At 55.9% G+C, this 26,275-nt stretch overlaps 1 protein-coding gene across 2 annotated transcripts in view; it reads left to right on the top strand.

Moving 5' to 3' along the window:
* The window catches only part of STARD8 (StAR-related lipid transfer (START) domain containing 8), a 31,517-nt gene extending 5,519 nt beyond the window's left edge, over positions 1-25,998 (top strand). The window contains exons 1-14 of one of the 2 annotated variants that reach the window (XM_012642832.1): positions 1-40; positions 13,561-13,632; positions 15,755-15,836; positions 16,805-16,868; positions 17,895-19,285; positions 20,178-20,351; positions 21,089-21,248; positions 21,663-21,861; positions 22,277-22,487; positions 22,770-22,884; positions 23,117-23,341; positions 24,211-24,428; positions 24,525-24,701; positions 24,861-25,998. In XM_012642832.1, the coding sequence (XP_012498286.1) occupies positions 16,812-16,868; positions 17,895-19,285; positions 20,178-20,351; positions 21,089-21,248; positions 21,663-21,861; positions 22,277-22,487; positions 22,770-22,884; positions 23,117-23,341; positions 24,211-24,428; positions 24,525-24,701; positions 24,861-24,978 (3,045 nt within the window). In that variant the 5' untranslated portion in view covers positions 1-40; positions 13,561-13,632; positions 15,755-15,836; positions 16,805-16,811 and the 3' untranslated portion in view covers positions 24,979-25,998. The remainder of the gene's footprint in view (positions 41-13,560; positions 13,633-15,754; positions 15,837-16,804; positions 16,869-17,894; positions 19,286-20,177; positions 20,352-21,088; positions 21,249-21,662; positions 21,862-22,276; positions 22,488-22,769; positions 22,885-23,116; positions 23,342-24,210; positions 24,429-24,524; positions 24,702-24,860) is intronic. The other variant, XM_012642838.1, reaches the window with a different exon arrangement.
* Positions 25,999-26,275: the final 277 nt, after the last annotated feature.

The raw sequence follows: 26,275 nt of genomic DNA, 5'->3' as shown, positions 1-26,275 counted from the left end.
TCCAGTCACCTTGATGCTTTTTCGCACAATCCGCCTGGAGGTAGGTGCAGAGACAGAACTCGGGAGAAGGGCCCTCAGAGGTCCAACGGTCCTTCTAAAGCTTGGGGCTTCCGGCACGTACTCGTGTAGTTCCTGCTCACCTATGTTCAATACCTGGGAGCACGGTGTGTTTCACGCAGTTGTTTTCATCTGTGGAATGTCTGTGACATTTTTCTCATGTTCAACTTAACTGTGCCCTGTTGAGGCTTCTAACCCTAGGTCCCAGGTCTGCCCTCTGGGACCACCTAGACCCTCTCTGCTCTCTGTGACTTCTCCAGGCCAAACAGCTGCAGATCCTTCAAGTGTTCCTCCTCAGACCTGGGACAGTCCCCCTTCCCAGCCTCATCACTGTCCTCCCTGCATGCTACTGTTTTTGGCCACCTTAACATGTGGGGGCAGTGGCTCACGCCTGTAATCCTAGCACTCTGGGAGGCCGAGGCGGGAGGATAGCTCGAGGTCAGGAGTTCGAGACCAGCCTGAGCAAGAGCGAGACCTCGTCTCTACTAAAAAAAAACAGAAAGAAATTATCTGGACAACTAAAAATATAGAAAAAAATTAGCCGGGCATGGTGGCGCATGTCTGTAGTCCCAGCTACTCGGGAGGCTGAGGCAGGAGGATCGCTTGGGCCCAGGAGTTTGAGGTTGCTGTGAGCTAGGCTGACGCCACGGCACTCACTCTAGCCAAGGCAACAGAGTGAGATTCTGTCTCAAAAGAAAAAAAAAAAACATGTGGGGGCAGGAAATGGGGTACCGGAAGCCCCTCCTTCTCCTGTTTATTTTTGGTCTGAACTTTTCCAGATGACTTCTTCATAATCCTTTTCTGGTGACCCTAACGGGTAGACTCTGAACCCCCAGAATCTTGGGTCTAAACACCTCATACAACTCTCTCTGACGTGCTGGTGGTTCAGGTCCCTGACTGGGGAGCCCTTGCAAGGCAGGTCCTTCTTACTGGTGCTTCCATAGCAGGCGACAAGCCCAGTAGGAGTTGGCACAGCCTCGAGCTGAGTACGATGTGATGTGTGGGGGCTTCCAGGATACCTGCTTTCCTGCCACTTGGCTTCATCTGGAGCTGGTGGGGAGTGGAGGGAAGAGGATATTTTAGGGAGTACGGAAGCCGGAAATGAGTATGAGCCATGCCCAGAGTGGAGCCTAGAAGAGTGAATCAGACAGGGAGAAACACCAGCTCAGCCATTCCTTCCCCTAGCAGTCGATGACAATGACAGTGAGTCCCCCCATTTCTTTAGTTTCTAAGGCACTTTCACTTCCCATTCTGTTGTCAGGGCAACCCAGTAAAGTAGATGGTAGGATTTCCCCAGAGTGATCCTGGGGCAGGGAAGGGAAGAGTCTCCAGTGAGGGAGGATTTGGAACGCAGGTCTCCTGACCCTCAGCCCTCCCTGTTTTCCCTGAACCATACCCGGCAGCCAAGGCGGCTTCCCACCGCAGAGGAACCTCTGGCCCGGCTGCAACTCCGTTCCCTGGTAGAGGGAGCGATCTCCAGGGGAGGTGGCCTGGGGTTTCCTGCCCTTTATCTGGGCTGGCCAAAGGCTGGCCGGTCTGACGTGTGAGATAGGCACTGCAGCCAGCCTTTCTGCTCCAGGCTGAGGCCAAGTCGGGCTGGGGCAGAGGCAGGGACCTTGTAGGAAGAGCTTGGCCCCAAACATCTGGCCCAAGCAGCCCCCACCCAGCAGGGCCTTCGAAATGGAACAACAAAGAGGGGAATGTGGGAAAGGGGCCAGAGTGGAGCAGAAGTAAAACATCCTGAGCTGGACAGGAATTCCTGCAGCAGGGTGTCATTGGCAAGGGCGCAAGTTCTGGTACATGTGGCACTGGGTGACTTTGGGCAAATTATTTCTCTGAGCCTTCATTTTTGTCAGCTATAAAGTGGAGATATGTGCCTATCTCATAGGGTTGTTGAATATTCAGTCCAGTAATATAAATAAAATTCTTGTCAATATTGTTGCTTGGCAGTGCCATCTGTGACATTTTCCCTTTGCTGTTTTTCACTGACCTGGGGATGTGCAGCACTCAAACCTGCCCCTTCCTGGGCATAAGGTCTGGACTTTTCTGGCACTTCAGAGTCCACCTCATCTAGAAAAGCTCTTCCTTGCCATGCCCACCTCTAGGGCTCTCTTCCTCTGGCTGCCTTTAGTGGCACTTATGACACTGCAACAGGCTCTAGTAATAATAACGCCAATAATAATAGTGAACTCTTCTGAATTCTTCACACATTTTAAGTCACTTAGCGCCCTGAGCAGTTCCGTAAGGTGGGTACTGCTATCATTATCCCCATTTTACACAGGAAGAAAGTGACGTACGTAGAGGTTGCACGAAGAACTTGCCCAAGGTTACGCAGCCAGGGAGTGATGGAGCTGGATCAGGATCCGGGCAGTCCGCCGCCGCCGCCTGACATCCTTAGTTGACTGGGCCATGCCTCGCTCTCCAGATGCCTGGCCAGGAGGCAAGTGCTGAGGTGTGGGTCTCTCTCTCCCTGAGTGCTCATCACACCCACCAGTGATTAGTCACTCCTGGGCAGACAGTCCCCAGGTCCTTGCCTGCTTGTCCCTGCCTCCCACCCCCATCACCAGGGGGGAGAGATGGATAGGAGGGAAAATATGGAGGAGTGGGTATTGATGGCTCTAAGACAGCTGCGTTGGGGTGGGGAGGGCATGGAGGAGGGAGTTGGGAGGTTGGTTCTGACATCAGCACCAGGCCTGCTTGATTAGCCCCTTCCAGCACTGGGGGTGGAGAGCAGGGGGCTGGGTGGCATAGGGAAGAAGAGATATTTTAATGTGCTGTCTTGACAACCAGGTTGCATTATTTAGAAGGTGTGGGTAGTTAGGGGCAGGCAGGAGGCTGGCTGGATTAACTCAAGTGATCCCTCTAGCTGGTGTGGCCCACGCTAGAATTAGGTATGCGTGGGTGGGAGGGTTGTCCAGAGGCCTGGCCCTCCCCGCAGCGTTTCCAGCTCAGGATCCTTGGGGCTGTATGCTTCCTTCCCTCAGGCCGTGCCAGCTGCTATCGCCATTGCTTTGGAGCTCGCTCATTCCCCATTATTTTGCCTCCAAAACAAACTCCATGGGTGCTTCAAAGGCCAGTCCATTTTAGCCTCTGCCTCCCTGAGAAGGGTGGGCCTGGCATCAGCTCTGGCCAAGAACTTGCAGGAGTGTTCAGCTTTTGCTCTGTTTTCAGAACTTGGTGCCCAGCGTAGGGCCTGACACTGAGTAGGTACTTGGGTACTGTCAGTTGAGTAAATGCACAGCCAATGGGAGTGGATTCCGAGGGGAGAGCCGAGGGAGGCTGAAATGGGAACAGATTAGCAGGAGGGCCGTGGATACTTAGGCAGGCTCCTGGCCCCCATCTGGAGTCCAACAGAAGCCGCTTGATCTTTTGTAACCTCAGTTTCCCCATTTGTGCAATAGGTATTACCTGCTTTGGACACAGGTTGTCGCGGGAACCAAATGAAAGGGAGATGATCAGGTGCTCTCTTGGCTGATGGAAGTTACTTTAGGCTAAGGGGTCATACTGCAAAAGCCCTGATAGATGTTTTTTGTGTCTGCTGTGTGCCAGGCCCCAGCCTAGGCACTTTCTCCTATTTAATGAGGAAGATTCTAACTTGGTAGCTCTGACTCTGGAGCCAGACTGTCTGGATTTTCATCTTGGCCTACCGCTTCTTAGCTGCGGATGTGGGCAAGTTACTCCATATCTCTGGGCCCCAGTTTCCTCATCTGTAAAATAGAGGTATTATCAGAGTACTTACGTCACAGCGTTATTGTGAAGATTCGGTGATATAATCCGTCTACACAGAACCTAAAGAGATGCCTGGAAAATAATAACGGCTCGGTGCACTTGAGCTATTATTATCGTCTCATTTTATCCTCTCAAAAACCTCATGTTGTTGGTTTGATGATTATATCCCTATTTTTACAGATGAGGACACTGAGGCCTAGAGAAGGTAAGTGATTTGCCCAATATGAGATGCAAAAAGTCCTTGGCCCAGGGCCTGGCACATAGGAAGTACTTAATAAGTATTAGTGGCTGTTATTAATTATTATTAATCATTACACTGAGTATCATAAATATTGTTGCCATTAATGGAAGCACAGCCACAGTTAAAAAGTAGCAGAGCCAGGACCAAAAGCCGCATCTCCAGGTTACTAGCCTATTACTCTTCCGATTGTACCCTATAACGTCTATGCCCCCAGGCCTTACGCAGCTGTTGGGCCACCGTTTTGGGTTCCCCTTCCCTTGGCCTTACCATCACCTGAGAATGCACATCGTCGCCCCTGCCCCCAAAGCCCTAGGCTCCTGCCACCTGCTGTGTGCAGGGCTCGGGAGGGCTCGGGAGGGGTTGTGTCTGCTCGCCTCCGAGGCCGCGTGTCTCGGGCCCATTTCCTCTCTGTCACAGACAATTTTCTCAGGATCTCAGGGTGGGGCCAGGCTCCTGCAAGGCATTTCCTGCCCAGGAGTTTATATTTGGCCTCAGCCAAAGGAAAGGGAAGTAGGCAAGGGGGGTGGGATGCTGAGGTAGTGGCACAGGGTCAAGCCAGGCAGTGCCAAGACTTCGCAGCCAAGCCAAGAGAGGGAAGCAGGAGGCAGCGCACACCCTTTTTCTCGGGTGAACGCAACGCTCTCACGTGAGCCTGAGGTGGTGGAGCTAAGTGCTCCGTCAGGTCAAAATGCCTCCACCCTCAAGGAGAGCTCAATTTCTGTTCTTACACCTCTGGGTCTGGGCTCCTGGCCCCATGGTTTCTGCCCCAGGGCAAGGTTTTCTGTCAGTCAGTGAGTCAACTTTGATTTGAAGGTGTGTGCTCAGTTCTGTTCCAGACACGGGAGTGGGGTCAGAGGTCTGCGCGCTGTGTGGTTGGGAAGCAGGGCTTCCTGTCTATGTGTTGCCAGAACATTCAGTAGCCCTTACCACAGGGCCATGGGGACACGAAGACCGATAGTATGCAGTGCAGCGGAGCTCCCCATTGAATGGGGGAGACAGACTCACGTGCTGCTGAGAAGATGATGGAGATGTGTAGGGGCCACTTAATGTAGCTGAGCCATCGGTTGGTAGGGGATTGGTGAGAGGTCAGGGGAGGCTTCCCAGGAGGGGATGTTCGACCTACATCTTGATGAATAAATAGGAGTTTGCAGCTTCAAGTCAGACTGGGTCTAGAATGTGCAGAGCCTTGAGCGCCAGGTAGAGAGCAATGTCCTATCTGCCCCCAGCTGTGGGCAATGGGGAGCCCCTTCGGTGGCAAAGCAGGAGAGTGGCCAGGCTAGAGCGGGGCTCTTGGAAGACAAAGCTGGCAGGATGGCCCATTGAGAGGAGAGACTGGAGGCTGGGAAGTTGGAGGGCAGAAGTAGCCCAGGCAGCACAAGCGGGAGAAAGAAACCCTGACCGTTTGGTGGAAAAGTTGATAGACCTTGGTGACTAAGTACGTGTGGGGAGAAGAGAGAAGAGGACAAGGATGACTCGAGGATTAGGCCTAGGTGTTTGGCACCTTTGGAGGCAGGAACATCAGGAGAGCTGGTTTGTGGGGCACACGGCTTTGGTCTTGGCCACCACTGAGGATCCTTGCTTGGCTTGGGTCTCAGAGTAGAATGTGAAAGAGGACAGCTCTCACTGCCTAACCATGCACTGCTGACCACACGCCTCTGCTCTGGCTCTACATTTTGGGGAATGGCCCTTAGGAGATGGGGAAACTGAGGTTCAGACAGAGGAGTGGTTTGCCTAGAGTTACATGAAGAGTTGCTAGTGGAGCTAAGGCCAGAGGGTAGTTTGCCTGACCTTCAATCCAATGCTTTCTACCCAAACCACAGTGGAGAACAGTGACTGCTGGTCTGACAGCTGCCTCAGACCAGTTTGGCTGGCATCTCTTGCTCCTAGGCTGGGGCCTGGAGGCGGTAGAGCAGCACATGGCTTATTAAAACACCTGTCTTTCCTTGTCACCATGACCTTGTCAGAGCACCTGGGACTGGGTTGGGGACAGGAGCCCCCGGGGGCAAGGAAACTAATGGGGCAACTGTGACAGAGCAGGTGGCAGCTTTGACCTTCATTGTCATGGGGAAGCCCTGGGCCAGGCAGGCATGTCAGCTGTCTGCTTCGGCCCTGCTGAATCAAGTGCTAGCCTAGGAGACCACAGAGCTGGCCGCCTCTTGGCCCACATTCTCAAGCAGCCCCCGTGGCCTGAGGCCAGTTTAACCTCAGGGCCCTTGTGACTTGCCTTCATTACGGCTGCGTATAGGAGCTCAGGCTGCAGCTTTGTGGAGGGGAGTGGAGAACCACAGGTCATTTTTTTTTGTGTGTAACTTCCACACTTAAATAAAACTCCAAACCAGAACCGCCACCTCTCCCTGGCTGCCCCTGCAAGGCGTCCACAGTGTGCAAAGTCAGGGATCTCCACTGAATGTTGCATCCGTGCTTCACCTCGCCCCTCCAGGACATCCCCAAAGGTGGGGTGGGCTGCCCAGAGGTGGCTGAGTCCCAGGTAAGGTGGAGGCTGACTCTCAGGGTCTCACACTTTAGACTTGGAGTCAACGTTTCTTTGTTGCGGAGGCTGTCCTGTGTGTTGTAGGGGGTGTAGCCGCATCCCTGGTCTCTACTCAGTAGATGCCAGTGGCATTCACCCACCCTCCCCAGTCGCGATGACCATACATTGCCAAGTATCCTCTGGGAGGAAAATTGTCCCTGGTGGAGAATTCCTGTGGTAGAGACTTGAAGTTTTGCCCTGTGACCATGGTGTAGACGTGGAGTGTTAGGGAGAGAAGGTTGTTAGAGGATAGAGCCACACATCAGAACCTGCCACTGGCCAGCGAAAATATTAAGTGGCTTGATTTTGCTGCCACACTGTCCCACAGACCCTCCTGGGCTGTTTGCTTTGGGGGTGCTTCATTGTGACTGATGGTGAGGCTCCAAAATTGTTGCTCACATGGGCCCAGGAATTTGGCATCCAGCTGTAGCCACAGTCAAAGCTGAGGCTGGCATCCGACAGGTGCAGCAGGGCCCCGAGTTCTGTCCGGCGACCTGATGAGCCAGAGGCCAGCCAGTGTCTAGCAGTGCCAAGCTAGGCTAGTCGAAATCCAGCGGCCTTCGCTGCAGTGCCCCTCCTGTGAGGATTGGAATGTGTGATGGCAGCTATTTTGGTCTCGTCTCCCTTCCTCCCTGTGCCTCCCTCCTCTGCAAGAGTCGAGTTAGAGTTGCGATTCCAGCTAAGAGCAGCAGGAGCAGAGAGAGCCACCAGTGTACTGGCCCTCCCAGTGGACAGGGTATTGCAGACCCCCCTGAGTGTCCACTCCAAGGTGGCGAGCAGAAGTCTTGATGATGTCCCTGGAATCCCTGACAGCTCTTGGCACAGGCCCTTACGAAGGCCCCTCTCCCTCTGGCTCCCAGAAAAGTGTTATAGCCAGTCGGTCACCTGTTGCAGCATCTCTGCCAGTGTCACTGCCAACCTAGAAGGGTACCTGTGTGCAAATTCGGGTGATGCACCACCTCTGAGGCATGCAGCCCTGTGCCTGGGCTCAAAGGTGTGTGGGCAAGCTTCTTTTGGCCTAGACCTTTAGTGTGTCCTTGAGGGTGGAAGGAGCTGCTCGTAGCAGTTGGGGACGGGTGCTGAGGGCGGTACCTTCTGAGATACAATCCCTCTGCCAAAAGGCCAGCACCACCTCCTTCAGAAGAGGGGTCTCTCTCTGGAGGTAGAGAGCGGGCAAAGGAAATGGGCCTTGTAGCAACCAAAAGAAATGATCTGAGAGCTGTTTGCCAGGGTCTAGCATTTCCCAGCTGCAGCGGCAGGGCCTGCAGTGGTGGGATGTCCCTCTACCTGCCTCAGGGGACCAAGCTTGGCCTCACAGAGCCTAGCCTGGGAACTTGGGTTGTCACGTAGACAGTGGCATCCCAGGACACTGACTTTTCCTCCTGTGCTCTCTGAAGGTGGGAAAGACCAACGCTGGTTTCAGACCCTGTTTTGGAGGCCCCCGTCCTCTAGTGAGGGCAGTGGAAGAGATGGTTTTCCAAGTAGGAAGCGAAGTCAAGTAAAGGAGAACAACACATTTGTTGGAAGTTTGCCTTAGGCCCCATCCTACGTGTACGCTAATGCTTACTGCTCTCTCCTGCCAGCTGTCTCTGTCCTGCCCCTGCGGTGCAGCACAGAGAGCACATGGGCTGCGGGTTAGAACAGGCCTGCTGCTGGCCTCTGGCTAGAATCTTTCCAGGGACCTATCCCTGTGGCTTTAGCTGTCTCTTTAGGGCAGTGGTTCTCTGTCTTGGCTGCACTTTACAATCACCTGGAGAGCTCTCAAAAACAAGCAAACAAAAAATGAACCCCCAGAGATTCTAATTTAATTAGTTGTGGGTGGGCCCAGGCACTGGCATTTTTAAAAGCTCCCCAGGAGATTCTAAGGTGTAGTCAGAGTTGAGAGGTGAGGAAGAAGAGAGATAGGACACACAGGACCTCCAGCAATAACAAGGGAAGGACACTTCCATCTAGGTCCCTGTGACATCCATTCGTTGCTTGTCTTGGGACCTGTGTCTTGCCTGGTCCCCGGGCCCGAGCTGGTCTGTTTGGGTGGGAAAGAGCAGGCTGGACCTGGGGCACGGGCAGCTCTCTCACAGCACACTGAGTGACCACAAGGCACAAGGACTGCAGTTGCCCACTTGTGGTGTGAAGAGGAGGTACCCAGGTCAAGAGTAGGGTTGGTGACAATGGCTGACTGAGGCCTTAGCTCCTGCCGTCTAGTTACCGATTGCCTTCTCTCTTCGTCCTAGCTCTCTTTTCTCCCCTCTCTTTACAACTAGGACACGATCTGAGCTGTGCCTTAGACGCCGTGACTACAGAGTTCAACTAGTCTTATCATTAGAGAAGGCTATTTTTGTTAAGTTTCATACAGCCACTTTCAAAACCGGCAAAGGCCTGATCAAATCCGCATGGTAACCACAGAGGTAGGCAGGAAAGTTGTCAGTTTCTCCTGCATAGGTTTGGAGTGCAAAGCTTGGGGAACGGAACAAGTTGCTGCAGATGACTTAGGCAGCAAGCAGGGAGGCAGAGTTCACTGGAAAAAGGCTTTTTTTCCAACTTGGTTATCATCTTTGGGCATTATTGCATTTCCTCCGGGGAAAATGTTGCTGCCTTTTTCCTGGGTGCGTAAACTCTATCCTCACTCATAGAGCATTTCTCGAGAACAGAAGGCCTGCTTTTTTCCTTGTTGATCCATCCTTGTTGGCGTAGAAAAATGCCCCATGCCGTGAGGATCTCTAGTGGACGGCCTGCATAAACGTGGCTGCAGATACCGCCTCTGACCTCTGAAGCCGCGCGCTGCTGCTCGCCCATTCCTTCTTTGCCACCCCCTCCGGGAGACACGTGGGCATGGCTGTGAGGCCTGATTTGACTCTGGAGCTTTCTAGTTTGCCCTGTCCCCTGACTCTTGTGGCTTGGATCATCTGGGCCCCTCCCCAGGGAGAGAGCGTGAAATCTCAGTGGAATCTAGTTTGTGCCAGCTGAGTGCTGTTACTGACCTGTCCTGGCATGTCACCTTAGCTTTGGCCAGAGCACGCGTGGCCTGCAGAATATAGCAGTTAAGTCTGCTGGCAGCCACAGCCTGGAATCTGCACATCTGGACACAGAGGCAGGGCCAGGGACCACAGACATTCCTACCTCACTCACCTCAGCCTGCTTGGTGTCACTCTTCCCGCCAGGCACATAAGTCAATCCTCAGCTGGGCCGCCTGGGCTCCAGCCCCAGGTGAATTGACTCTACTGGGGTTGGGGGTCGGGTCACTCCTGGCCTCAGCCTGGGCAGGCTGGGACGGGTAGGAGGGTCGAAGGCAAAGCACCTTAGTTCAGCCCTTAATCACGAAGACATATGTCCCTGACTGCTCCATCTGGGAGGAAGCCTCAGGGCCTCCCAGCCCTCCATGAGATGGTGTATTGTCGGGAGCCAATGTCCCTGGCATCCTGTTTGGTAATAACCCATTACATTCTCTGGATTCCTGCTAGGGAGGGCTGCTGGGGAATTCGGCGTGCAGCCCTACTCCGAACTCCTTTGCTCCTTTGTCTTTTGGAGCAATTGCAGCCTCTTTGAAACTTCTGCCTCCTAATCTCACTTCCCGGAGCCATCTGGCTCCAATTCTGACAGTAGTCTGGGCGCAGCTGTCATGCAGACCCAGAAGGGTACACTAGCTGGGCCTCTTTCTACAGTTTTCTCTTTTTCTTTGGGACCCTTCAGAGTCAGAACTGGGAAGGAACACATTTGTTGAGTGCTTCGTACTAGGTGCCAGGGACTTTTGTTTTCTCCAGGATTTTATTTCAAGCTCTCAGCAGCTCTGAGGGGTGCATGCTATGCCCTCCCTCTCTGTTTTACAGAGGGGGAAACTCACATGCACAGACAGGTTGTGCGACTTGCCCAAAGTCAAAGAGCTGCGCACTTGACAGCACGGGGATTTGAACCCAGGCTTGTGACTCCACTAGACCAGAAGGAGCAGAAAAAAAGTTTGGGGGCCTGGAGTTGCTTCCTTTGAGTCTAAGCCCCTTGCTTGTGTGGCGTCTGAGGGCAGATGGCATAATGCAGTAGAAAGGAGCACTGGACGTGGAGTTCCCAGGTCAGGTGTGTAGTCTTCAGCTGTGACACTTAACTGGATATGACTTTGGAAAAGTCCCTTGGGCCTCAGTGTGCCCATGCTGCAGCTTTAAAAAACACTGATGTGGGGAGGCCCAGCACAGACCGATGAAGTCAGCCTTCTGTGGATGGGGCCCTGGGCACATGTATTTTTTTTTTTTTTTTTGAGACAGAGTCTCACTGTGTTGCCCGGGCTAGAGGGCCGTGGCATCATCCTAGCTCACAGCAACCTCAAACTCCTGGGCTCAAGCGATCCTCCTGCCTCAGCCTCCCGAGTAGCTGGGACTACAGGCATGCGCCACCATGCCCGGCTAATTTTTTCTATATATTTTTAGTTGTCCAATTAATTTCTTTCTATTTTTAGTAGAGACGGGGGTCTCGCTCCTGCTCAGGCTGGTCTAGAACTCCTGAGCTCAAACAATCCGCCCGCCTCTGCCTCCCAGAGAGCTAGGGTTACAGGCATGAGCCACCGCACCCGGCCCACATGTATTTTTAAATAGCTTCCTAACTGATTCCAGGGATGAGAACCGCTGAGCTGTGTGACTAGACAAGCACTTCTCAAACTTTAATGTGTGTGTAGATTGCTTAAGGATCTTGTTAAATGTAGATTCTGATTCAGTGGCTCTGGGAGGGGCCTGGGATTCTGTGTTTCACAACAAGGTGATGTTAGTGCCGCTGCTGTGGGGCTGGCGGGCTCTCATAGGAATGAAAGAACTTGGTACCCATGTTGAGCGAGCTGGTCCCCTTCCTGCCAACCCCGGGCTAGGGGAGCAGGCAGCTCCTCACTCTCTCATGGGCCCTGTGGCTTTGGCAGATGGTGCAGATGTGTAAGCTTCAGGACTTCATTTCTGCCTTCTTCAGGCTGAGGAAGGAGGCCCAGAGTAAGGGAGGGAGGTGCCTCTCTCCTCCGCTCGCCTCCGCTCACCACGAGTGACTGAGGGCTGCAGGGGGATCCAAGGCTATGTTCCTGGCATGCGGGCCTATCCCAGGGGTTTGTTCCCTGCCTGGAGTGGCCATACTTGTGACCCTTTAGAGGTTGCTGTCTCCTCCTGTGTCCACCTCTCTGGAAATTCTGACCTGGTCCATCCTTTGACACCCCCTTTTTGCCCTAACGAGAGGGATGCGGAACTGGCTGCCAGCTCGGCACTAAGGTGGGGAAGGGTCTTCTCCTGGGCTGTGGCAGGGACAGGGGACAGGGAAGTGTTATGGCAGCTAGCTCAGCTGTCCTAGCAGCAAAACCGTGTCCCTCAGATGCTACCTGGGCTGGCGTGCAGCCCCTCTTCTGGCTGGTCTCACCACAGCACCCAGGCCGCCACTGACCTAGAGAGCTCCACCCTTTCTCGGGCCTGCATTGCCCCCTGCCAGACAAGCAGAGGTACTGCTAGCAGGGCTCGGTCTGACACTTTCTAGGACCCCCAGAGGACCTGGCGATTGCTAGACCTATCCTAGGTTAGGAAGTTGCAGTAACACACACGCGCAGATACAGGCGCATGCACATGCTGGGTACCGATCCCACGCTGAGCCTCATGGATTGTAGACATGAGCAAATGTGGCTACACTTTACGCAGGCATGCCGGGGTGGGCACCGACCTGCACGTACACTCACGGACACGCACAGATGTTCGTCCCTGCCCTGCCCCCGTTCAGGGGCTACAGAGCCTTCTCTTCTCCCCTAAAATCCTCATCAGTGTGCGACCCTCGCAGAGCTTATTATTTTTTTCTGATTGACTTCTACCTCCTCCGCCTCCCCTCCCTTCTCTACTCGCCCAGCATCTCTAGAACACTACTTTGTCCTTTATCTTATCAGTCCCAGCTGCCAGAATCTTGTCCTGGATTTCCTTGTGGGTAAGCACTGGGAAGAGAGAGCTCTTCCTGTCTCGGAAAAACCCCACCAGTCTCCTTGGAGTCCTCTGGTCAGCAGGGCCAGGCGAGACTCTGGCCACAGGAGCTAAGGAAACAGCCACGTTGGGGGCAGGACTCCAGAGCAGCTCTGCCGGCTGACGCCCGCAGCCTTCCCCCGCCAACCACTGGTCCTTGGCACTACCCGGTGGGAAGCAAGTAGCTGGCATTCAGCCCACCCTGACCGAGCAGGAGGGCCTCCTCTGGGGCTTTAGCGCAGCTGCACGTGTCCACTGAGGCTGGCAGGGGTGTCCCGCTCCGTGCCAGAACTCCCAGAGCAGAGGTGAGAGGCTGGCCTGGCCATGGCCCTCCAGGACCCCCACAGGCCAGCACCGTGCCAGTGCAACAGCATGTCGCAAATAGGCTGAGCCACCGAGTGGAGCTGGGCCAGTGCTGGGGAGGCCCCCTGGCGAGGGAGGCCGGGAAGGAGCACTGCGGAGCTACTGTCAGAAGGTGGGGACCCTGACCCGGAGTCGGGCTCAGCTGGCGCTCCTGCGAGACTGGAGGCTGAGCCTGTTTGTATGTCTGTGAAATGCGGATAGGGAAACGAGCCTCATGGGCTATCGTGCATGCAAATGAGATTCGGCTATCGAAGTGCTGGAGGATGTTAGGTATGATGATGAGGAAGAGAATAATCATCCTCCAACATCTCCTGTCTGCTGCCTGGACTAGGTCGGTCTACCCAGGGCCTTGGAAGACGATGGCTCCCTGAGGAAGGCCTGGGTGGAGGACACAGCAGGGAGGTGCTGACGGGGTGGGTTCTGGGCTTCGGCGGTGGGCAGGAGAGTGGGAGGGGTTTGGCACAGGCAGGGAACGAGGCTCGAGACAGCCTTGGCCAGGACATCCGGAGAGTCGGCAAAGGGAGCAGAGAGCCATGTGCCAGCCCCTCTGTGCTTCTTGCCCTGTCTGGATCGCCAGAACTACATGCGCCTGCCTGCTGGAGGTGAGGCAGTGTACCCAGGGGGCTTGGTGCCAGCACCCTCCTCACCCTGTCTCTGCCTGTTTCTTTCCCTCTGTTCTGCTCTAGAAGCTGAGGCCAAAAAAGCATGTGAGTGGCTCCGAGCGACAGGATTCCCTCAGTATGCTCAGCTTTTTGACGGTAAGACCACTCCATTGCTTGCCCTCCCCCATCCTATAACTTTGCCTATCCCTCAGCTTTCCATCTGTAAAATGGGCCAAATCGGATCCTCTCTCCAACCACACACAAGAAGCATTGCTCTCACAAGCCTCCACACACTCTGCTGTTGCCCATGTTTTAGAGTACCTTGTCTTACCAGGGTCACTGTTCTGTACCACTCCCGAGGACACTATTTACATGGACACAATGTCAAGGTTGTCCCCTGGAGTCACGTACCCTGGCAGCCCAGCCTCGACCTCACTTTCCCCACAGCAATGGCCTCATCATTTCTCTGTTTTCCTTCATTTTTCTGTTTTTCTAGAGTTCTTCACACTATTTCCACTTCCCCTCTTCTTCCTCACCCACACTGCTCCCCAGCTTCACCCCCATGTCGCCTCGTCAAGCTCACCAGTGACCCCCATGTGCTCAAATTCAGTGGTCACTTCCCAGTCTTCATCTTACTCCATCTCTCAACAGCATTCAGTGCAGTTGGCCACTCCTTCCTTTGGCTTCTGGAACACTTCCCTTTCCTGGCTGCTGCTCTCAAGTCTCCTTAGCTGACTCCACTTCCTGAAATGATGTCTAAATGTTAGCGTGTCCCAGGGCTCTTTCCTGGGCCCTCTTCTCTCTCAACATTTCTTTCCCCTGAGATGGTACCTTTGTCCACGTACCATCTATTCTGATGACTCCCAAATGCCCCTGTCCAGACTTCATTCTCCAAGCTCCGGATTCATCTTCTCTACTCAGATGTATGAGAGATGTCTCGGATTTCATAGATCTAAAACCCAACTTCTGAAGGCACCACCATCCCCCCAACTCGCGCAAGCCCCACATCCAGGAATCATCCTTAACTCCTCCTTTCCCTCATCCCCCGTCTCGAACCCTTCAAGTCTTTGCTCCCTCCAGGGTGTATCTTGGATCAACCCGCTTCTTAGCACTTCCTCTGCTGCAGCGCAGCCCCCTTCCCGACTTCCCTGCTTCTGCTTTTGCCCTCCTGTGCTCTCGTCTCCACACCACAGCTAGAGAGCCCCTGTTGGCCATGGGTCTGACTGTCCCTCCTCTGCTCCAAACCCTCCGCTGGCTTCTTAGCACGCTCAGAATGAAATGAGCCCCAATGCTCTACTTGGGCCGACAAGACTGCACTATGTGGCTGCCGTGTATCGCTCTCCCCTCTGCTTCCAAGGCTCGTCTCCACTCTGCTCATACCAAGCTCTTTCCCTCCTCGGAGCCTCGATGTCGATGTTACTCCTGCCTAGAACCCTCTTTCCTGTCTCATTGCACAGCTGGCTGCTTCTGGACTCGGCCCAGAAGTCACTACCTCTGCTCACTACCTCTCTACAAATAACCCCATGCCCACCAACCTCTCTCTACCCCGTCACCCTGGCCGATGTCTTTTATGGCATTGTAACTGCATTATCTTGGTTTCATGTACTGCTTGTCTGTTTCCTATGAGAGTGAAAACTCCATGAAGGCAGGAACCATTTTTCTCTTGTTCACTGTATGCCCAATGTCTTATGCAGTGCCTGGCACAAAGTACGTGCTCAATTAGTATTAGTTGAATGAGTAAATGAATGAATGGGCCTGTTTTACCGGTAAGGCAGAGAGCTGTGGAACTTTTCAGATTCTCTGTCCCCTTCTCCCTACTTCCTTTCTCTGCTCTGGGCAATAGGGGGAAGCAGAGGTACCGTTTGGCTTTGTGCTGTCCCTTCTGTCCTTGCTTCCTCCCTACTACTCCCTTCAGTTTGCGTTGGGCCAGGGAGAGGGTTCCCTGTCTGAGCAGCCCAGGATTCAGAGGGGACTGGGGGAGCCCAGGTTGGCTCTTGGCAGCCACCTAGTGTCTCAGGTCTATAATTGCCATGGAGCTGCCTCACTGACTGACGGGGATCTTTGGTGCAACTCAACCCACCTGGCCTCTCCCAGCCCTTTCCCCCGACTGCCAACCCTGAGCTCCCTGGACCCCCTTTACACATGGCTTTTTGCCTTCTGCTCTGACTCTTGCCTTCCTGCTTCCCCTCCTCCGTGGCCTCGCCCTTCCAGCTCAAGGGCCGCTGGGGCTGAGTTTCTGATCTACTGCTGGACTCACCTTTGCTTCTCTCCTGTACAGAAGGTTTTTTTCCCCTGGATATTGGCTCGGTGAAGAAGGACCACGGTTTTCTGGACGAGGACTCTTTGGGGGCCCTGTGCAGGTAGGTGAGCTGAGGGCCACGCCTAGGAAGCCAAGGGCCCAGCTTGGGGCTTCCTCGTGGTAAAAAACATCCCTTGTACGTCTAACAGAGGAGGAGCCCAGATTATTAATGGAGCTTATCTTGTGCAGTGACGTTGCTCATTCTGTTTTCTGTGTCTGTAACACCCTCACCCACCCAGTCATACTAGCTAGAAAGCCAAGATTGGCTTTGATTCTGTTTGCCTTAAGTTATATCCCCAAACATTCCTCTGATTCAGCCCCTCTCTGCTTACACCAGCTCAGTCCTTGTCTGAGTCCAATCCGTGGCTTCTCCTTGGATGTATTCCAGTAGCCTCCTGCCTGGCTTCGGTGTTGTAGTTCACCTGCCCCCTACCCCTGGGTCCATCCTCTTGACAGCCACCATAGCCAGCCTTTTACAGATCCAAGTGGGGCTTCTCTGCTTAAAATTTGTCAAGTGCCTACAGGTAGAAGCGCAAAGTTTTTTTAGCATGGCACTCAAGGCCCTTTGCAATCTGCCTTTTGAGCTACCTCATTAGCCTCGGTCCTAGCCTCATACGCACACTGGTCTGTTTCCTATCTGTTTCCATCTCCAACCTTGTCACAGGCTCCTGTGGAAGGGTGGCATAGGAGTCCCCATTTCTCTTGCCCTCAGGATCCCGTTTCTGTCCTCCAGGAAGCCTTCTCTGTTTGCTTCGAAGTTCCTTGTCCTACTCTCCGTGTGTCTGCTGTGCCTCTTCTCTGCTCTTATCTTGAGCATGTCCCGTTTCTGTGCTTTATTTCCCAATCTGTAAGCTGCTGGAGGACAGAGGCCATAATCTTCCCAATGTCATGTCTGGTGCTTAAACCTTGGGAGAAGTTTTGATGGCTTGGGCATGTGAAGTGGCAGATGGCATCTTGGGAGTGTCTGGGTAGGCCATGCCAGGTTTTGGGGGTTGGGAACCTTAGGTGAACATTTATATTTTGTTGCAGGAGGCTGATGACCTTGAACAATTGTGCCTCGATGAAACTGGAGGTTCACTTTCAGAGCAAGCAGGTGAGCCATGAAAGGGGAGTGGTCTGTGGTCTCGTGGCACCATGAGGAAACCCAGGACATACACGAACCACTTGTGAAACTAGCTGCGGTATCCCAGGAGTCTGAGGTGTCCAGAACAGTACCTTGCCCCGGCCTGGGGATACGGACGGAAGGGCTCAGTGAGCCTGCTGGCTTTGGTTGAGTCTGGTTTAGAGGCTGGAGTGTGAGACCTCCCCCCGCCCCTCAGCCCACCTCTCCCTCCTGGGATTACTGGTACCTTGACCTAGTTGTGGCTTCTCATGAGAGAAATCCATCTGCCTCCACCACTTGCTTCGTGATGCTAAAATTCCTTGAATAGGAGGCAGGGACAGAAGAATGTGGTAGAAAGATCATGGCGTCCACGGTCTTAGAAGTTAGGGTCCCCGAGTGACCCCCATGAGGTCATAACCCTCTGAGTCTCATTTTCCCCATCTCCGCGAGGAATCGGGGGAGCTGGATTAATAGCTTCCAAAGGCCTTTCTCACTCTGCCAGTCGGGGATTGCACAAAGTGAAAGGGTGCACGTGGCTCTGGAACACAGCCGTAGGAGTGACCCCCTCCTTTCCTGGGGCTTTGTTGGTCTCCTCTCTATGTAGCTTTCTCCACAAGAGGCCCGGAGTCAGGTAGGGGCAGCCAGGTTGCCAGAGCCCCGGGCTGTGAAGCAGGAGACCCATGGGGCCTTCTCTTGTCTCTGCCACTGACTGCTGAGTGGCCTCAGGTGAACCTCTTTCCCTCTCTGGGCCTCAGGTTCCCCATCTTGCGAAGGAAGACATGAATTAGAAAATCTAAAATCCCTTTCAACTCTGGTGTTCTGTGATCGTAATCTAAGACTGTAGCCTGGGAGGCTCTGTCAGGGATTTGTTTCATGTCATGGTACGGCCTTGGGCAAGTGGCTTCCCATTTTTGGGTCTCAGTGTTCCTATCTGTGCAACGGTGGAGGTTAGATTCATTAGGCCACCGCTACCATACACCAGGGCCTCTCTGACCCAAGCCTGTGGTGCCTCCGCAGAATGAAGCCCCGGACGGGGAGGAGCAGTGCACCATCGGCAGCCGCCGGGCCTGCCTGCAGGAAAGGAAGCGCTGGGCTCGCGTGGGCTCCTCGGACCTGCTGGCCCCGCCGAGCCCTGGCCTGCCAGTGACCTCAAGCTGTGAGAGTGTCCTCACCGAGCTTAGCGCCACCTCCCTGCCAGCCATCACCGTGAGTCTACCGCCTGAGCCGGCAGACCTGCCCTTGCTAGACTGTGCCCCCAGCCCGGGTGACCAGTCCTTCCTCAGCCCCACCCGGGGCCAGGAGGGTCCTCAGGACAAAGCCAAGAAGCACCGTTCCCGCAACTTCCTCAAGCACCTTGAGTCTCTGAGGCGGAAGGAAAAGGGTGGCAGCCAGCAAGCAGAGCCCAAGCGTGGCTCAGCCGCCTCGGAGAAGGCCACCAAAGCCTCGTCTTTCCGCAGTTGCCGTGGCTTCCTCTCAGCTGGATTTTACAGGGCCAAGAACTGGGCAGCCACCTCAGCCAGTGGCAGTGGCGCTGGCACTCGGAGGGCCTGGGCGGCTTGGCCTGTGGCCACATTCCAGCATCCTCGGCGGGTACACCGGGGTGACTGTCTGGTGCACGTGCCTGGGGACCACAAACCGGGCACCTTCCCTCGCTCTCTGTCCATTGAGAGCCTGTGTCCAGAGCACGGACGCCGCCTGGCCGCCTGGCAGCCTTGTAGGCGCTGGGGCTGCGAGGGGCGCCGGGACTCTTGTGGCTCTTGTGGCTCAACGGGCAGCCATGCCAGCACCTATGACAACTTGCCGGAGCTGTACCCAGCTGAAGCTCGCCTGGCCGATGCCGAAGACGAGGAGGGCAGGGGCAGCTACACCCACGTGGATGACATCCTCCAGCACGTGTGGGGGCTGCAGCAGTGGGTTGAGCTCTGGTCTCAGGCCATATACCCAGCTCTGGGGCCTGGGGACAAGGAAGAGGAAGAAGAAGAGGAAGAGGAGGAGGCCACTTCTTCAGTAGAAATAGCCACAGCTGAGGCTGAAGGCCGGGCTGAGGCTCCGGCCCATGGGGAGCCTGTAGCCCGGGTCCAGGCTGAAGCGCAGCCAGTAGTGCCGGCTCAGGCCCAGGCCCAGGCCCCAGCCGACACATCGGCGCAGGCAGAGGCCGAGCCCCAGGCCCCGACCCGGGACGATGAGCAGGAGGCACGTTCAGCCAGAGAGCCCACCTCTACCTCCAGCCTGTCTGTGGAAGAAGGACGCTCCATCTCGGACACCGTGGCCTCCTCCAGTGAACTTTACAGTAGCGGGAGCTCCGTGAATGAGGCTGAGGCTGCAGGGTCCCTGGCTGGGCCCCAGGCATCAGCGCCCCGGGAACGGCGTGATTCAGGTGTTGGGGCCTCGCTTACCAGACCCTGCAGGTGGGAGTCCGGGTGGGGGTGGGGGCACGGGCTCTTCTCTCTCTCTCTCTCTCGCTGAATCTGATTTCTTAGTCACAGGCCCAGGGGCAGGTCCTTGGCTGCTGTCTCTCTCTCTCTCTCTCTGAATCTGATTTCTTAGTCACAGGCCCAGGGGCAGGTCCTTGGCTGCTGGGTGATCACCTCCAGGCAGTCGCTCCCAGGAAAGAGTGCAGGACTCGGAAACCAGGACGTTAGGTTTAGGACCTGCCTCTGCTATGGCCTTGAGGAAATTAGAGCTTCTCTTTGGGCGTCGGTTCTTCATTTGTCGAGTGAGGGTGTTAGAGGAAATGCTCTCTGATCCCCAGCTTTGCCATGCGGGGTTTCTTGGGGCAGCCCCTGCACCGTAGTCTTGGGTCGGGTGGGGGCTCCTATTGCTTATAGGCACCGGATGGGACTGAAGGCTGCGCTACCTCCTGAGAGGTTCTAAGTGCATCATCACAGCTCACTGTAGCCTCCAACTCCTGGGCTCAAGCGATCCTCCTGCCTCAGCCTCCCGAGTAGCTGGGACTACAGGCCGTGCCCCCACACCTGGCTAATTTTTCTATTTTTAGTAGAGGCGGGGTCTCACTGTTGCTCAGGTTGGTCTCAAACTCCTGAGCTCAAGCGATCCTCCCGCCTCAGCCTCCCAGAGTGCTAGGATTACAAGTGAGAGCTTCTTGACCCCTGCTCAGACCTGGTAGCTAAGGCGAAGCTTTTTTCACCCTGGGGCCTAGTAGCAGTGTTAAAAGTGGCCCCATCTCCCTGCATTTTCTTTCTTTTGGAAGAAAAAAAACGAGCAGGAAAACACAACCTTTTCTATGGTTTAGCAAACCCTGCTCCTCTGGCCTTCTCCACCCCTTTTACCCCCCAACAGAAAGCTCCGTTGGCACAGCTTCCAGAACTCCCACCGGCCTAGCCTCAACTCGGAGTCACTGGAGATCAACAGGCAGTTCGCAGGCCAGATCAACCTCCTGCACAAGGGCTCGCTGCTGCGGCTCACTGCCTTCATGGAGAAGTACACTGTGCCCCACAAGCAGGGCTGGGGCTGGTGAGTGGGGACGCTCAGCCCAGGGGGTGGGTGTGGGGTGGGGGACCCTAGTCCTCCAACTGTATCTTCTCCATCCCGACCTCCATGCTGCCATCAGCGGGATTATCCTAAGACGAAGCTTTGGTTGTCACTCTCCTGATAAATAGACACCCTTCTGTGGCTCCCCATCATCCAGATTCTTCCCGCCACAATTCTTCCCTGTTGTGGTCCCACTTTATCCTTCTGGCTCTTTAGCCTGCCACTCCTAAGTAGTGCCATCTTACAGGCCTGTGGACTAGTCACCCTTCCCTGAATGTGCCATGCTCTTTTTCCTGTCTCTTTGCCTTTGTTTATGCTGTTCTGTCTGCCTGGAGTGCCTTTTCCCCATTTCTTCTCTGGGACAACGCCTTCCTGTCCCTCAAGAGCCTGCTGAATTACCACCTCCTCTCTGAAGCCCTCCCTGATCTACTAGGTACAGTTCCCCTCCCTCATGGGTCTTCTCCCAAGTTCTTGGTCTACTACTGGCCACATGATTTATCACTGCCTGTTGACACAGTTATCTCCTTGACCAGACTGAGACCTCTCTGTGTTCCTCTGTGGCTCCCTAGGGCTGGGCCCAAAGCAGGTGCTCAGTGAGTGTTGACTCTGGGGATATGGTGCGTTCCTTACCCCCGCCCCCCACCTGATCCCCCGAGACTGTAGACAGAGTCTCCAAACTGCATTATCCCTCCCTGATCACTTGTCATCCCCACAAACAGGTCAGTGCCCAAGTTCATGAAGAGGAACAAGACCCCAGACTACCGGGGACAACATGTATTTGGGGTGCCACCTCTCATCCACGTGCAGCGCACGGGCCAGCCGCTGCCACAGAGCATTCAGCAGGCCATGCGCTACTTGCGCAGCCAGTGCCTGGACCAGGTGAGCGCCCCGGGGGAGCCTGCATACAGACGGTGCTGGGGGTGGCCGAGCGAGGCCCCAGGCCAAGGGTCTGGGGAGGGCAACTGCTCTGGTCTGCCCCTTGGGTTGGGCTGGTCCACCTTTCCTGTTCTTGGCAAGGCCCAGCAGGGATGGAGCCAAAGCCTCCTGCCCAACTCTGCGCCAGCTTCTTTCTGATCTAGGAGTCTCCCTTAGCCTAGATCCGCCTTCCCCTGCTCATCTCCATCTTTCTTTGGCCCTGAGGCTGTAAACATCCTTCTCTTTGCTTTTGCCATTTGTCTCCTACCCCGCCCAGCAGGAAGCCTGGCAGGCTTCTCAAGTCTCTGGGGTGGGCTGCGTGCCTGACACCCGGGTCAGGGCCGCCCTCACAGTCTCCCCCTCCCCGGCACGGGCCAGGTGGGCATCTTCCGCAAGTCTGGAGTCAAGTCCAGGATCCAGAACCTACGCCAGATGAACGAGATCTCGCCTGACAACGTCTGCTACGAGGGCCAGTCGGCCTACGATGTGGCTGACCTGCTGAAGCAGTATTTCCGGGACCTGCCCGAGCCCATCTTCACCAGCAAGCTCACCACCACTTTCCTGCAGATCTACCAGCGTGAGTCGCCTGCACCCGTCCCCAACAACCTGACCCGTTCTCAGCCTCCCGGGATCCTAGGGCTTGTGGAAGATAAACCTGGTATGGGCGAATGTAGCTGGACCCATGAGCTCACTGGAACATTTACTGTCTGAAGTTGGAAAGGCCCTCAGAGAGAGAGCACATTCTGCTTCCCCAGACCCATTATATGGGAGGGTAGACTGAGGCCCTGAGGAAAGGAAGGGACCTATTACACTGTACGTTAGTAGCAGAGCTAGGTGTGGTACCCAGAGACCTCCCGGGGCCAATCTTTTCTGTCCGCTCTCCCTGGCTCCCCTTGGGCCTGCTGTGCCTTGTGCGTTCTTTGGAGCAGGAGGCTCGCTGCCAGAGCCCCTGGGGCAGTAAGAAAGGCCCTTCTGCCACTGCTTCCTCACAGTCCTCCCCAAGGATCAGTGGTTGGCAGCAGCGCAAGCTGCCACCTTACTGCTCCCCGATGAGAACCGAGAGGTGCTACAGACACTGCTCTACTTCCTAAGTGACATTGCCTCTGCTGAGGAAAACCAGATGACAGCCGGCAACCTGGCAGTGTGCCTGGCACCCTCCATCTTCCACCTCAACATCTCCAAGAAGGACAGCCCCTCGCCCAGGTGACATGGGACAGGGCATGTCAGGGCCTAGGCAGGGAGGGTTTGGGTACCATTGCACTATTGTCCTTTGACGGCTGGCACTGCTGTGTCCCTGCCTAAGGGGTCAGCCCCAGCCACAGGGGCGCAGGGCTGGTTGGACGCTGGGGAGCAGGCCCTTCCGAAAGGCAGCAGGTTGTTCTGTGGTCAGCACTGGGAAGGCGGCTTCCTGGGAGCGGGGCGCCAGCCTGCTGGCCATCTTGTGCTGTGCCGTTGTGCCACTCTCTCCTCTGCCCCTCTGTCCAGGATGAAGAGCAAACGCAGCCTGGTTGGCCGGCCAGGCCCCAGGGACCTGAGTGAGAACATGGCTGCCACCCAGGGCCTATCACACATGATCAGTGACTGCAAGAAACTTTTCCAGGTGAGTAACCCAGGCCATGGCGCCTACTTCCCAGACCCGGGGGAACCGTCAGGCCTGACCTTAGTGCCCCATGTCAGAGCGAGGCCTCAGTTTGACACGTAACCCCCAAGCCCCTTGACTTCAGCTCTTCCCTCACAGGGTTTCTTACCTACCTTGCTGCAGTGTCCGCCCCTGTCCTGGGGTCTCCTGCCCCCCAGGCCCCCCAGCCCAGTGTGTGTGCGTGCCCTCTCAGGTGTCCCAGGACATGGTGCTGCAACTGTGTGGCTCCTACAGCGCGGCTGAGCTCGGCGCTCCCGGCCCGGCCCTGGCTGAGCTGCGGCGAGCCCAGGCCGCTGGCGTGAGCCTGAGCCTCTACATGGAGGACAGTGTGCAGCAGCTGCTGCGCGACGCTGCCGAGCGCTTCAAGGGCTGGACCAGCGTGCCAGGGCCCCAGCGCACGGAGCTGGCCTGCAGGAAGGTGAGCGGCACACCAGCCACGGCTGCCACGGGGCTGGGAGGGCCGTGGTGCAGGCGAGGGGAGGAACCTAGGGCAAGGAGCCAGTCTTGCTGTGCCTCGGACTGATGCTTGGAGCATGACAGCCAGCCAGCAGGCACCTTAGGGAATCAAGAACAAAATGAGACCAAGGGAGCTCCCTCAGGGACCGCCTGCCCGAAGGAGCTCCAAACGCCCCACTGCAGACCCCGCGCTGCTTTGATAGCCTCCGCCGCTGCCCCTGGCTGCAGGGCAGTCAGGCTGAATGCTCGCTTCCACTCCCGCCTTTGCGCTTGTGCTGTCCTGCTGCCCGACTGCCCTGCCCCCGAGCGTGACGCTGCGCAAGCCACCCTTCAGCTTTGGTGGAAGGTGCCCCTCCGCCATTCAGAGCCTTCTTTCCATCCGGTTTGGAGTGAGAAGCTCGCGCAGTGCCTGGCACATACGAAAGTCTCCGTAAATGGAAGCTTTTGTTGTCGTGCACACGTGTCACTTCCCACACTGGATGGCGAGCTCCTTGAGGATGATCAACCTCTCTCCTGCTCACTTCCAGAAATTCCAAGCATTGTGCCCATTTCATGGTAGGGCCTAATAGGCCTCTGAGATTGTGTGTTTTGTCGTCTTTTGTGCTCTTGAGAGGCTGAGAAGCAGACATCCAGCGAGGACAAAGAGGACAGGGAGCAAGGGGACGGTCCTGTGTGAGTGTGGCCAGGGCTAGCAGAGGAGTTCTGCAGCCCTCCCTTGTCAGGCGCTAGAGCGACGTGAACCTCGGGCCTTGCAGTTTGAGGCCTGGACTTGGGGGTGGAGTTGGAGTCCCCCATCCCTGACAGCTGCCCCGTCCCCCCGACGGCTTGCAGGCACCCGACGGGCACCCGCTGCGGATGTGGAAGGTGTCCGCGGAGGTGGCGGCCCCTCCAGCTGTGGTGCTGCATCGTGTCCTCCGGGAGCGGGCCCTTTGGGATGAGGACCTGCTGCGGGCCCAGGTGCTGGAAGCCCTGATGCCGGGAGTGGAGCTGTACCACTATGTCACCGACAGCATGGCACCCCATCCCTGCCGCGACTTTGTGGTGCTTCGGTAAGAGGCTCTCCGGTTGCCGCCCCCCTGTGCGCGGAGGACCTGGGAGGGGGGACGGGGACCGGCACTAGGAATCTGAGTGTGTGTGTCCCACAGGATGTGGCGCTCTGACCTGCCTCGTGGGGGCTGCCTGCTCGTCTCCCAGTCCCTGGATCCCGAGCAGCCCGTGCCGGAGTCGGGGGTGCGGGCCCTCATTCTCACTTCCCAGTACCTCATGGAGCCTTGTGGCCTGGGCCGCTCCCGGCTCACTCACATCTGCCGCGCTGACCTCAGGTAGCAGGCCCACCCCGCCCCTTGTCCCCCTCCCCTCCCCCGCCCCTACTTTTCTGCCGCTTGCATTGATCCCGGGGCGGGCGCAAAGCTTTTCTTCCTTCTCGCCAGTGAGGGCTGCAGGGAAAACCCAGTGCTCATGCCTGGCTTCTACCTCCCCAGGGGCCGCTCTCCTGACTGGTACAACAAAGTCTTTGGGCACCTGTGTGCCATGGAAGTGGCAAAGATCCGGGACTCCTTTCCCACCCTGCAGGCAGCCGGCCCCGAGACAAAGCTGTGAGCCTCGGCCTGGCCCCAGGTTGGCACCATCCAGGCCCCCTGACACCAAGGCAGTGAGGGGAATTGAGAGCAGACGCTGCTGCCAGGGGCCAAGCAAGGCCCAGGTGGCTGGAGCCACCGGTCCTGGTGCCCTGACCTCCTAAAGCGCCTCCGCACACACGGGGGAGAGAAGGAGAATTTGGGTGCCCCGCTTCCACTTGACCTTCACGCCCACACCGTGTTCTGCTCTCCCCAGAGAGGAGGACCGTGTCGGCCTTCTGCCTTCCCACGACGCCGCCACTCAGCCCGAAGCCTCTGCGGCCCCTGCATGCAGGGGTGGGAGGTGGAGAACAGTGCGTGCTCCACCCAGCTCCGGGCTCGGTGCCACACTGAAAGGCCAAGCCATCCCGTTTGGTGCTAGGGTTCTTTTGAGATTGGACAGGAGGTTCCGGGACCTGTCTTTGGGGCCAGCGCTGGCCCTGAACTAACTGGCTTTTCCAGAGAGCCTGGACTGGAGCAGATGGGCACAGGGCAGAGCACAGGCCAGCCCCAGCCACTGTGAGCTGTTTTATTTGTGTGAATACGAAGCTGACGTTTATGAGGCTGATTTAGAATGGGCACCGATGGGCCCCTACTAGGCGCCATGACGATTTGGGGTAGCTTGGGATTTGTGGGTGAGGAACCTTCCTTTCCTAAGTCTCAAGGCACCAATGAACCAGTCTCCTCTGGCTTGGGCTTTGCGCCTGGCCTGCCACTCCCTGGGTCCATGTAGCCTTTGGCCTCGGACTGCCACATGTCTGGAGAGAAATAGGCTCACTCCTGCCACCCAGGCCAAGCAAAAGCAGAGTGGCCAGGAAACCTCATCCCTTCTGCCTCTGGTAGAGGCTAACATACAGCCTCTTCCTGGAGCACAGACCTGGCCGGCTGGGGCTGGAGCCAAACCTAATGTATCCCACCTAAGCTGTCTTTGTTAGTATGGAAATCCAAATACCATTCAAAGGCCAACTGGTGCTTTATTTTTCTATTTGCTGAATAAACTGGAGTGGGATGGGTCTCAGCCACCATTGTAATTTTTAAGCTTATTTTATTTGTACCTGTAAATGCTGTACAATTGGAATATATATGTGTATTTGTATATATACATACATATATGCACATATACACACATGTACCCACACATATAGTCTCTCATGAGTTTATTATAAAAATCTCTGGGTGGGGGCAGGGTCTGGAAGGCCTCAGGGCACAGGGCACTTCAGACAAGACAGAGGTGGGGGACAGATGGGGAGCCAGGGTCCCCCAGCAGAATAAAGCATTAC

This window comes from Propithecus coquereli, unplaced genomic scaffold (assembly GCF_000956105.1).
Source record: "Propithecus coquereli isolate 6110/MARCELLA unplaced genomic scaffold, Pcoq_1.0 Scaffold101, whole genome shotgun sequence".
In the NCBI taxonomy this organism is placed as follows: domain Eukaryota; kingdom Metazoa; phylum Chordata; class Mammalia; order Primates; family Indriidae; genus Propithecus; species Propithecus coquereli.
This window is presented reverse-complemented; position numbering and strand designations above follow the sequence as displayed.